This window comes from Megachile rotundata, chromosome 14 (assembly GCF_050947335.1).
Source record: "Megachile rotundata isolate GNS110a chromosome 14, iyMegRotu1, whole genome shotgun sequence".
In the NCBI taxonomy this organism is placed as follows: domain Eukaryota; kingdom Metazoa; phylum Arthropoda; class Insecta; order Hymenoptera; family Megachilidae; genus Megachile; species Megachile rotundata.
In genome coordinates, this window is record NC_134996.1 from 10,891,880 (window position 1) to 10,905,514 (window position 13,635).

Genomic DNA, 13,635 nt, shown 5'->3' on the forward strand with positions numbered 1-13,635 from the left:
TAGATTTTAGATATTTTAGGTTAGAAAGTTTAGGTTAGGTTAGTACTTGATAAATTCTAGATGTCAGCTTATGTTAGGAATTTCAGATTAAGTTAGTATTTGATGAACTCTGAGTTTCTTATATTTTAGGTTACGAATTTTAGTTTACATTAATATTTAACAATTTGCAAATATTTTTAGTACAAACATTTGTCAATTTAACCAATAGAAAAGTTATAAATTTAACAACATAAAAATTTAGAAAATAAACAATTTAAAAATTTAACAAATCGTGAAAAATTTTATAATTTACAAAAGTAACAAATTAGAACGTTCAATAAATTTGCAAGAATTATTTGATTCCCCGATAAAAGGCCGTCGATAAATTACGTTCGACATCATAGAATTCTTTCATCGGCTATTTTCGAGATCTGCTACGAGCTGGTTCAAGCTATTTTCAATCGAATCGACGATATCGAGGCGAAATCCTGATGCTAAGGACGAAGGATCAAAAGGAGGACTAGCGTTGCACAGCGTGCTTTTTCTCCTTTGAACTGTCGCAAATGTTTTCTCCGAATTGAACCTATTTTCCTTCACATCGTCAAGGAAAATGTGTACGCGTGCAGAGATATCTTTCTGATCGATACTTACACGGAATCAAATTTTAATCCTCTCCAAATCGATTAAACATGACATAACCTTTATACCAAATAATTTTTTAAAAACTGCATAACACTCGAACTTTTATAATCATTAAATATTTTCACTTTCATAAAATCGATTGTATTTTATTAAAATAACTAAATGATTTAATATCAACAAAATCATTTACATTCCTATAAAAAAGTGGGTACATAAAATAATATTTGTTATGAAACTGTCTTATCAATAATAAATAAAAGTATTATATTTATAAAAGAACATAGACAAAATAAATCACATTCTGACATTTTTCAAATTAATTATTAAAAAATAAATTAAAAAATCTGTTTCATTAAAACTGGACTCGAACGTGTGACCACAAAGACTTGTAGTCGAACACGTTACCCATTAGGCTACTCTACTTTACGAAATAGCACTTGAATAAACTACATTTGTATATCATTACATAAGTACTACACAAGCTATAAACAAATTACACTCACATAATCAGTAATGCATTCAATGCTAATTTAAAGGAATATATATATATAGAATTATGGCGCGTGGAATTATGGCGCGTGACAATTTCAACGCGCAGTAATTCTAACGCGTGGCGGTCACAGCGCGTTGAAATATGACGCATGGAATTACGGCGCGTGACAATTTCAACGCGCAGTAATTCCAACGCGTGGCGGTCACAGCGCGTTGAAATATGACGCGTGGAATTACGATGCGTGGAATTACGGTGCGTGACAATTCTAACGCGTGGCGATCACAGCGCGCCGAAATATGACGCGTGACAATTTCAACGCGCAGTAATTCCAACGCGTGGAATTACGGCGCGTGGAGATACGGCGCGTGGAATTAGGGTGCGTGACAATTCCAACGCATGGCGATCACAGCGCGCCGAAATATGGTGCGTGGAATTACAGCGCGTGTAATTACGGTACGTGGAATTACAGCGCGTGGAATTACGGCACGTGGAATTACGGCGCGTGACAATTTCAACGCGCAGTAATTTCAACGCGTGGCGATCACAGTGCGTTGAAATATGGCGCGTGACAATTTCAACGCGCAGTAATTCCAACGCGTGGAATTACGGCGCGTGGAGATACGGCGCGTGGAATTAGGGTGCGTGACAATTCCAACGCGTGGCGATCACAACGCGCCGAAATATGGCGCGTGACAATTTCAACGCGCAGTAACTCCAACGCGTGGCGGTCACCGCGCGTTGAAATATGACGCGTGGAATTACGGCGCGTGGAAATACGGCGCGTGGAATTACGGTGCGTGACAATTCCAACGCGTGGCGATCACAGCGCGTCGAAATATGGTGCGTGGAATTACAGCGCGTGGAATTACGGCACGTGGAATTACAGCGCGTGGAATTACGGCACGTGGAATTACGGCGCGTGGAATTACGGCGCGTGACAATTTCAACGCGCAGTAATTTCAACGCGTGGCGATCACAGTGCGTTGAAATATGGCGCGTAGAAATACGGCGCGTGGAATTACGGCGCGTGGAATTACGGCGCGTGGAATTACGATGCGTGGAATTACGGCGCGTGACAATTTCAACGCGTGGCGATCACAGCGCGTTGAAATATGGCGCGTGGAAATACGGCGCGTGGAATTACGGTGCGTGACAATTCCAACGCGTGGCGATCACAGCGCCATATATATGTTCCTTTAAATTAGCATTGAACTTATATATAACAGCATCTCCAAACTGAATTTCACAGAAATCCGTGAGGACAATTTAATGTAAGTTAAATTCCAAAAGCTGCAGTAACATTTCCCACAGCGAACCATAGAAGAAGGACTATTCGTACACCTTCATCTCGATACAATCGATGATCGGTTCCCGATATGACCTCCATGCTGGCGGACCGATGAAAACGATAGAGCCCGAGGGAAAGCATTCGCGGCAAGCTCGGAAAAAGGGAAATGTTGGCCGTTTACCTTGTCTTCCCTTTTGATCCGAACGTCCTTCGCGCGCGCAAAAATCTTCCACCCGTCAAACCACCATGACGATATCGCTGATTGAAAGCGGTTTGCGGCGACGGATACGCTCGAAAATCCTCTAGAACGAATCGGAACGTTTCGAAATAAAATCCCGTACCCGACCACCGAACTGACGAGGTGCAAAAACCCGATGGAATTTCGTGAAAAGTTACGTGGTTACTTTTCTCTTTTACCTTTTTATCTGAAAAGGAGTTAGAACGCGGCTGGGAGGGGTTTTGGTATTTTAGGTGGTGATTGCTGCGATTAAAGTGTTAAGCCCTGATGAAATGGAGGGAGATTTAAATTGGGAGGGAAATCAATTTTGGTGGAAAATAAGGATGTACTCTTTTGTTGAATGTGGAGGATTTAGTGAAAATGAAATGAACTAAATTGTATTTTTAGGGTTCTTGTTTAATATACCTTGATTCTATTTAATGCATTTATAAATGTTCAAGTTTCAAAATTACTAAATTTTCAAATTTTCAAATTATCAAATTATTAAATATTGAAATTTCTAGATTTCTATACAATTAATTTGCTAAATTATTAAATTTCTAAATCCAAAAGTTTCTACAACAAATACCTAGATTCCAAAATTCCTAACTTATCTCCAAATTCAAATTTCCAAAATTCCCAAAGTTCTCAAAGTTTCTAAAATGTCCTAAATTCTCAAAATTCCACAAATTCCACAAATTTCCCAAATTCCTAAAATTCCCCAAATTTCAAAAATTCCCAAAGTTCTCAAAGTTCTCAAAATTCCCAAAATTCCCAAAATTCCCTAAATTCCCCAAATTCCCATAATTCCCATAATTCCTATAATTCCTATAATTCCCATAATTCCCAAAATTATAAAAATTTACCAAATTTCCAAAATTCCCAAAATTCCCAAAATTCCCTAAATTCTCCAAATTCCCATAATTCCCATAATTCCCAAAATTATAAAAATTTACCAAATTTCCAAAATTCCCAAAATTCCCAAAGTTCTCAAAGTTCTAAAAATTCCCTAAGTTCCACAAATGTCCAAAATTCCCAAAATTCCAATAATTCCCATAATTCCTATAATTCCTAAAATTCCTAAAATTCCACAAATTCCCAAAATTCCTCAAATTCCCCCAATTCCTCAGATTCCCAAAATTCACTAATTCCTCAAGTTCCCTAAATTCCCTAATTTCTCAAAATTCCCAAAATTCCCCAAATTTCCCAAATCTTCAAATCCCTATATCCCCAAATCCCAATATCCCCAAATCCCAATATCCCCAAATCCCAATATCCCCAAATCCCAATATCCCCAAATCCCAATATCCCCAAATCCCAATATCCCCAAATCCCAATATCCCCAAATCCCAATATCCCCAAATCCCAATATCCCCAAATCCCAATATCCCCAAATCCCAATATCCCCAAATCCCAATATCCCCAAATCCCAATATCCCCAAATCCCAATATCCCCAAATCCCAATATCCCCAAATCCCAATATCCCCAAATCCCAATATCCCCAAATCCCAATATCCCCAAATCCCAATATCCCCAAATCCCAATATCCCCAAATCCCAATATCCCCAAATCCCAATATCCCCAAATCCCAATATCCCCAAATCCCAATATCCCCAAATCCCAATATCCCCAAATCCCAATATCCCCAAATCCCAATATCCCCAAATCCCAATATCCCCAAATCCCAATATCCCCAAATCCCAATATCCCCAAATCCCAATATCCCCAAATCCCAATATCCCCAAATCCCAATATCCCCAAATCCCAATATCCCCAAATCCCAATATCCCCAAATCCCAATATCCCCAAATCCCAATATCCCCAAATCCCAATATCCCCAAATCCCAATATCCCCAAATCCCAATATCCCCAAATCCCAATATCCCCAAATCCCAATATCCCCAAATCCCAATATCCCCAAATCCCAATATCGCCAAATCCCTATTTCCTCAAATCCCAATATCCCCAAATTCTTAACCCATCTCCAAATCCCAAGATCCCATATCTCAAGCTTTCCAACTTGCCACAGCCCCAAATTCCCCTCTCCCTAATTCCCCACCTTCCCAAATCCCCAAAACTCCTTAAATCTGACCCCCAAATGCTTCCTCTCTCCTCTCTTCCCCTCAGTATTTTCCCCAACAAAAAGTCATATCTCCTCCAGATAATCCAGATTTATCTGCAAGACATCACGAGTCGACTTAACTAAACGTGGACCCGTTTTTCTGGTTCCAGGCAATAAACTGATCTGCGACTGCAAACTGGCATGGATCTGGGGCCTAAGGAACGAGACGAAGAACAGGAAGTTACGGGACGCCCTGGAGGAGCTCACTTGCTTCCTGGAGAGCAATAACGCAACGCTGAAGATCAACAACGAGGACCTCGAATGGAACGAGGCACTCGAGGCTGCACGAAATCACGGTTGGTTCTTCTCCTCTAAAGCTTACACGACCCCAACCCACGCCCTCCTCCATTGTATTACGAGATTTTGCAACCTGGAATCGTTGATGTTGTCCCCATTTTGAATACGATATTCGCCGGAACCTGCGAGCTAGGTCCTCTCTGCTTTTCCTACCGGATTGAAAGAACCTTGCTGCACGAAAAGCTTGCACGTTTCACTTTGCGCATTCTGTTGAAAGAATAAGAAGCTACTCCTTAAGAAACTTCTTTTCTATTGTTCTATCGAGACACTGCCTGTGTCTATGTGCATCCTCTTCAAGGATCCTTTGATGTATGAATTAAGCGGGATGATGGCGGAGTTTCCAGACCGCGGGAATTGTCTTTGGATTTGGATTAAGGTTAAGTTTGCTGTGGGACGACGTTTGGATTAACGTAACTTTCTGTTGTAAGGTTCTAGCTTTTTAGATGGTTTTATGAATTACAGACTCTTTCAAATTAGGGGATTTGCAAAATTTTGAAGTAACTTTTGAGATTTTAAAGTTATTATATTTGCGATTTTTTAAAGTTCTAAAATAATCAATTTTAGAATTATAATATTTTTGATTCCTTAAATTCTCAACTTCTTAAATCCCCGCTGCCTAAATCCTGGGTCCCTAAGTCCCCAACTTCCTAAAATCTGATTTCCTATATCCCAACTTCCTAAATCCCTAACTTCCTAAATACCCAACTTCCTAAATATTCAACTTCTCAAATCCCCAACTTCCTAAATCCCCAACTTCCTAAATTCCCAACTTCCTAAATCCCCAACTTCCTAAATCCCTAACTTCCTAAATCCCCAACTTCCTAAATCCCTAGCTTCCTAAATCCCCAACTTCCTAAATCCCTAGCTTCCTAAATCCCCAAATACTTAATCTTCCAAATTTCTAAATTCCCAGCCTCCTAAAATCCCAATCCTTCTTAAAGTCCCAGTTCCTTTAACTCCCAGCCTCCTAAATCCTCGTCTTCCTAACTCCCACCTCCCTAAATCCCCAAATGACCAAATACCAAACTAAGAAAATGATTTCCTTTAAAATTTTACATCCAAAACAAACATTATACCACTACCCAAAATAAAATAACTCAATTTTGTATTAAAACTATAAAATTGTTCAAGTATTATTTACCCTATTCAGCAATATTTTTAATCTCCCAGATAAAAAACAGAAACACAGATTTTTCGAGCGAAGAAACAATTTCATTTATTCCGCTTTTATTTATCAGATATTTCCGCATCATTATTTGCGATACAGTATTTGATTTCAATATATAAAATTTAACAATTCTTTCGCAAATGGAGCATACCTTTTGCAACGTGGTATTGTAAAATAAATTGCTGCTCCATTAAACATGGTTTTTATTTATTTCATCAGTGTACCGTTTACCGTAACAATCGTATGTACAATCGGGAAACAAAAAATCATGAAGTAATTGATGTCGGTGAGAATATTGAATGTGTTGTATCTTTGGTCATCACATGTGTGTGCACAGTTAATTGGATGATACTTACAATAATATGGTTAATTTAAACTAACAGACTTTGTCTGTTTGGTGTTTATAATTTTGGGGATGTTAGAATGAGACTACAATCAAAAAGTGAAATATTTCTAAAATTTTAAGGGTTCAAATTTGTACATTTCTATATTCTTATATTTCCAAATTCTCACATTCCCAAATTCTCACATCTTCACATCCCTATATACCCAAATTCCTATATTTCCAAATTCCCAAGTCCCCAAATTCCCAAGTCCCCAAATTCCCAAGTCCCCAAATTCCCAAGTTCTCAAATTCCCAAGTTCTCAAATTCCCAAGTTCTCAAATTCCCAAGTCCCCAAATTCCCAAGTCCCCAAATTCCTAAATTTCCAAATTCCCAAGTCCCCAAATTCCCAAGTCCCCAAATTCCCAAGTCCCCAAATTCCCAAGTTCCCAAATTCCCAAATCCCCAAATTCCTAAATTTCCAAATTCCCAAGTCCCCAAATTCCCAAGTCCCCAAATTCCCCAGTCCCCAAATTCCCAGGTCCCCAAATTCCTAAATTTCCAAATTCCCAAGTCCCCAAATTCCCAAGTCCCCAAATTCCCAAATCCCCAAATTCCCAAGTCCCCAAATTCCCAAGTCCCCAAATTCCGAAGTCCCCAAATTCCCAAGTCCCCAAATTCCCAAGTTCCCAAATTCCCAGGTCCCCAAATTCCCAAATCCCCAAATTCCTAAATTTCCAAATTCCCAAGTTCCCAAATTCCCAAGTCCCCAAATTCCCAAGTTCCCAAATTCCCCAGTCCCCAAATTCCCAGGTCCCCAAATTCCTAAATTTCCAAATTCCCAAGTCCCCAAATTCCCAAGTCCCCAAATTCCCAAATCCCCAAATTCCCAAATCCCCAAATCCCCAAATCCCCAAATCCCCAAGTCCCCAAATCCCCAAGTCCCCAAATCCCTATCTCCCCAAATCCCTATCTCCCTAAATCCCTATCTCCCCAAATCCCTATCTCCCCAAATCCCTATCTCCCCAAATCCCTATATCCCCAAATCCCTATTTCCCCAAATCCCTACATCCCCTATCTCCAAACTCCCCCATCCCCAAATCCCTTCATCCCAAAATTCCCCAATCTCCAAGTCCCAATTTTGCAAAGCAGTGTATCAGCAATGTTCATGCACAGAAAAGATAACGCGTTGGAGGGTGAAAAGAAATTGCCCGTCCTTATTTTGCAAGTGAAATATTTCACTCTTGTTAGAATGAAAAAGCAACAACCGTAAATGCATTTTGAACAGCACCTCTGTGCGAATTTTATGCGAATTTTCGGCTCTACCATGTTACAGAGGAATATCTTGCTGGAAACTCAAGAGGTGGTAGCATCGACGACGACGACGCTTACTTGGGCGACGAGTACGAGGGTAAAGATGGATACGAAGATTCCGCCTCGAATTCCGATTTTCAGCTGAAGGTAAGATATACGTTTACTTTTCTATATTTTTCTTTCTCCCAACGGACAGAATCAATTTTCATTCGATTCGGTGGATTCTTAAAGTTTTCTCGCGAATTAGGTTCGATCGATAATCTTGTATTTTTTATTTTGAGACGTTCATTTTATTTACAATAATTTATTTTGTTGTTAGAGAGTTTGCATGTCGATATTGATGAGGAAAAATACAAAAAAATGATGATGTTGTTAATTGGTATATTGGTGTAGTGTCTAACGTACGTGATTAGTAATCTAATGGTACCGGGATCGAATCCCGATGAGGACGCAAGATTTTTTCACGTCTAATTTCGAAAAATTATATCCAAAAATTTGTGGAAAACTCAAATTGAGTGGAAATTTAAAAAATAAAAATATGAAAATACCAATTATTCGAATTCAAATTTGAAAATTCGAATTAAGGAGCTTTTCCGAAATGTTCAAATTTGAAAATGTAAAAAATTTGAGTTATTAGAGCTTTCCAAAATAGTGAAATACCCAAATACCCGGAAAAGCACTAGAAAATAATAGGAAATTCGAATTAATGGGAGCTTTCGAACACAAAAATATCCAAAATACCAAATTCAAAAATATGGAAAATATCCACCCAAAATATAGGCTTTCAAAAATAGAAATAACTAAGTTCCAAATATATCAAATATAAAAAATTCGAATTACAGAGCTTTACGAAAATAAAAATTCCCAAAATACCAAATCCCAAAATAAAAAAAATCCTAATAAAAATTGCAGCATCCCCCAATGACCAAAACGTGTGAAAGCTCGTCATAAAGCATAAAAAAAAAATCCGATGAAATTAAAAAGTATTCGAGCCAACAAAAACGCCATGTACCAAACTTTAAAACTGGGAAGTTTCTCTCGATTTCTCGCAGTACTCCATTCTTCGCAGGGAGACCTTTGAGAAAGAGGAGCAAAAATGCGAGAGACCCTGTACGGTGTATAAAATGAATCTCGCCGAAGCTTCTTATCACGAAACTCGACTACCTTTCGTTCTCTCTCGCTGTTCGACGTGCACGGAATTTCGCGTCGACTATTTTTTATTCAAATCGCCGTCGGACGATAATACAGATAAGCCAGAAACTCGTGACGATTTTTCGAGAATCGAATAACCGCTACTCCAAGCAACTCCTAGTTTATTTCGTCGTTTTTTTTTTTATTTTCAAGCATAGATTTATCGGGTTATAAAACAATCCGGGAGTTTGTTTAACCGAGCTCGATTTTTATGTACATTTTTATGTACAATTAAGAGCCGGCTCGACTGTTCCCCATTTTGCTTTGTCCTCGATTGCAATCGAAATAAACCGTTGTTCGTCATAATTCATCCGATACAGTTAATGTTTTTTGTTCCGTTTTGACAGCCGCGAAATCGATTCCCAACAAATATCCTGTCTGTGGGAACTTTTTTTTTCGTTTTGTTTCTATGTTGATATCATGTCGAATGGAAAATGATTTTTTACGACCGAGAAACAGAGGGTGGGCAGGATGTGGAGGGGTGGGTGTATAAAATTGTGTTTCGTTGTTTGATAGAATGGAATCGATTTTCGACGATTTTAAAAGGATTTTTGGGGATTTCGCTTGATTGCTTGGTGAACGATTGTCTTTCGCAATTTTCCACAATTTGTTCGATGTCATAAGAAAGTATTTAAGATTTAAACAAACACAATCGTACAACCTTATTTCACCTTATACTAAAAATTAAACTATAATTTTACACTTCACTGTTAAACATTCAATTTTAAATTCGATTCATTGAAACAAGTTTTAACTCCATCTGTTTTTACCTTGCTTTTCAATTAATGTCCATAAACATATTAAGTTGTTTAAACAAACTGCAGCTGAAAAACGATGGAATATTTCGGAGATCGAGTTAGCTTATCGAATTAAATCCGAAAAATGTGTCAACATTTCCTGCAGTAATGATTTTCACCATTTGTTTGCTTTCAATTATGTTTGTCACGTAAACAGCCTCTCATTTCGCGTTTCACCGGTTTGTATTCAGTAATTTTACAAGTGTAATCGATTCGTTAATGCGTTCGACAGAACTTTGGACTTTTAATCGGCACGTGAAATCCATGATAATTACTAGCAGTTCATTTCGTATACAGGAGAATGTCGGTTAATCGGATCGGATAATGCGTATGGCGAATTATTCTCGACTATTTTACTCGAAGAAATTAATTTCGATGCTTTTTCGATGGCCAAGTGGTTAAACATTAACGGAAAACTTTTTTATAGGATTTTTATGAACATTGCTACTTTAATTAAGGCTACAAGCTTAATTAGTATTGTTACTTTAATTCCTGTTAACTGTGTTTCTTTTATTCGGTTTGTTTTTACAGAAAACTTTCGTCAGGATATTATTTCACTATTTCATTTTTTGGTAAAATAATTCTAAAAGATATTTTACTGGAACTGCATTTTTTGGCACACTAAGTAATGAATTTTTTACAGTCACAAAGAGTTTGGGGATTACGAAATAAAAATATAAAGCTGCATTTTTTGTACACGTTCAAATTTTACAAAGTGAGAGATTAGACCTTCAATCTGTCTAAATTGACGTGAAACAGTGCTGGATAAAAATAATTGAATTTTTTCCTCATTTTATGCAAACTGCATATTGACCTGTAAATTGCTGTAGGTACTCGAAACTTTTAATTAAAATCACTCAATTATACACATATTTAAAACATTTCTAATTTTGCACTTCAAAACATTTACAATTTTATACCTCACCTTATAATTTTCTGCTTCAATACATTTACAATTTTACACCTCACCTTGTAATTTTATACTTCAAAATATTTGCAATTTTGTAGTACACTACCTCGACAAAATTGCAATATTAAAACAATTATAACTTTAGACAGTTTCCTGCACTTTCGAACTAATTACTAATTACACCTTTACAATTATGTCGCCAGTGAACAGTTCCTAGCCTGTTCAAACCTAACCTCAAAGACCAATCATGTCAAATCAATACAATGACAATACAATAACAATACAATACAAGAACTGATAAAGAATTAAAATATTGTAAACGAATTCGTTTCAGATGCAGATATTAGAGGGAAAGGTGGGTTACATGAAGAATTTATTCGACCTGAAATTGGAAGAGCTACCGTGCCCAGAGCCCTCGAGAGAGGATTTAATGGCGTCCGAGCAGCCGTCAGGTCGTCACGAGAACGCTCGCGTGGGTTCATCGGGGTCTATCTGGTCCTCTTCAACGTCCAAGCCTGTTCATCTCGATTTATCCGTCCTCGCGTGTTCCCTGCTTCTTCTGCTGTCGGTTTTATTCACGTAGAAGCGGCTTTGCTCATCAAACGACCCACGAAACAGATCAGAAGGACGGCCCGTGGACGAGGACGAGGACGTTTCTCGGTATCCCGAAATATAATCGCGCTGGTGTGTGTGTGCGTTTGTGTGGATGTGTGTATGTGTGTGCTAAGTGTGTGTCCTCAGACTCGATGATCTGCCTGGTGACTTGCACGCACTTCGAAGGTCTCTTCGTCGTCTCCATCTTGCTGTGGACTCTTGTGGAATATTTCTGGTTGGTCTGACTGAGCTCTCATGATTTTCAAGCTTTTGAACGATCACTCGTTAAACTTGACTTATCTGGTGGCTTGAAACGTTTCGACTACACCGAGGAGCTATGTTAGCTGAAATTAATTGATAAGTAACAGTGAACTACTCTTCAAAGGCAGAATATATCCTCGGTTGAAGAAAAAAGACCAGTAATGTACGAAATGTGACTGAAAGTTTGAAAAAGCTTAACTTAATTTGAATTTCCCGCCACGAGGGGCCCCCGGCGCAGGGAAGTACCGAGCTCTCCCGCTCCAAACGTATCGAGTCCCCAGAAAAATCGAGTAATTAATGAAACGAAAGCTGTGGTCTCTTGTGGAATATTTCTTGGTCTGACTGAGCTCTCATGATTTTCAAGCTTTTGAACAATCACTCGTTAAACTTGGCTTATCTGGTGGCTTGAAACGTTTCGAATATATCGAGGAGCTATGTTAGCTAAAATTAATTGATAAGTAACACTGAACTACTCTTCAAAGGTAGAATATATCCTCGGTTGAAGAAAAAATACCAGTAATTGAAGAAATGTAACTGAAAGTTCGAAAAAGCTTAACTTAATTTGAATTTCCCGCCACGAGGAGCCCCCGGCGCAGGAAATTACCGAAGTCTCCCGCTCCAAACGTATCGAGTCCCCAGAGAAATCGAGTAATTAATGAAACGAAAGCTGTGGACTCTTGTGGAATATTTCTTGGTCTGACTGAGCTCTCATGATTTTCAAGCTTTTGAACGATCACTCGTTAAACTTGGCTTATCTGGTGGCTTGAAACGTTTCGACTACACCGAGGAGCTATGTTAGCTAAAATTAATTGATAAGTAACACTGAACTACTCTTCAAAGGTAGAATATATCCTCGGTTGAAGAAAAAAGACCAGTAATTGAAGAAATGTAACTGAAAGTTTGAAAAGGCTTAACTTAATTTGAATTTCCCGCCACGAGGAGCCCCCGGCGCAGGAAATTACCGAAGTCTCCCGCTCCCAACGTATCGAGTCCCCAGAAAAATCGAGTAATTAATGAAACGAAAGCATAGCTGAAGAAACACCATAAATCATGAAGCTATTGAATCTAGGTTTAGTGTCGAGCTTCACGGAGACGACGTTGAGTCGAATAAATCGTTTCTTTTCGCGATCAAGATGCCACGAGTGCTTTTGTTGTCGTGGAAGGATCACGAGATTGTGAATCGCTGAGGACATGTCGGAAACGCGGTGAATTGGATATCGAGCGTGATTCCACGTGAAAACACAAACGCCTGGAAAGAAGACACTTTTGATTCACTTTCTATATCGTTGTATAGGATATGCTTATCTAACAGGCACTTTTCAGTGACGGTTTTGTAACATTTTCGACTGTTTTATTCCGTGGAGTTGTCTGATGTGATCGTTGGGAAAAAGTCTTCGTGGTGTTTGGAACAAGAAGTTTTCTTCTTTCGGTTACATTTGTATATCGACGGTGTTCATACATTGTAGAAAATTAATGTCGTAATTGGTTATATTATTGACTGTAGTAATTAACGCACAGTTTGTATATTGACTTCCTGTTTGTGAAAGGAGTATGGTATTAAGAGAGGTACTTCTAACGTGTTCGAATAATTAACGATAATAAATATTCAGGATAATCTAATCAAAAGGGACATTAGCGAGCCTACAATATTTTCAATTTTACTCATAATTTTAATAGTATTAATCGTATACAATAAGTGTCCAGGAGAGAACAATCGTAGTTAACCTAATTAATCACGAAATTTTCATTAATTGATTGTTAATTAACCCTCCTCCACAAATATTTCACCTACATTTTTTGACATGAAAACTTCGTTAACTTAAAAAAGATATAGAAATTTCAATACAAAAATCATCGATAAATTGTACAAATTCGATAATCGAATTTTGTTAAAAAAGTAAACGTTTGTTTCAAAAATATCCAGACATATCACATTTATCAATCGATACGCAACTGGGTCATACAGACCCGCGTTGCCAACATTAATATAACAACGTAATGAAAAAATTGTTGAGATTCCAATTAGAAAGACACGTA

The 13,635-nt window shown here is 38.1% G+C and overlaps 1 protein-coding gene across 3 annotated transcripts in view; it reads left to right on the forward strand.

Annotated features, from left to right (window-relative positions):
• Positions 1-13,169, forward strand: part of Con (leucine rich repeat protein connectin) — a 418,506-nt gene extending 405,337 nt beyond the window's left edge. For all 3 annotated transcript variants that reach the window (XM_076539501.1, XM_076539500.1, XM_003700071.3), the window contains 3 exons: positions 4,853-5,038; positions 7,868-7,992; positions 11,078-13,169. In XM_076539501.1, the coding sequence (XP_076395616.1) occupies positions 4,853-5,038; positions 7,868-7,992; positions 11,078-11,326 (560 nt within the window). In that variant the 3' untranslated portion in view covers positions 11,327-13,169. The remainder of the gene's footprint in view (positions 1-4,852; positions 5,039-7,867; positions 7,993-11,077) is intronic.
• Positions 13,170-13,635: the final 466 nt, after the last annotated feature.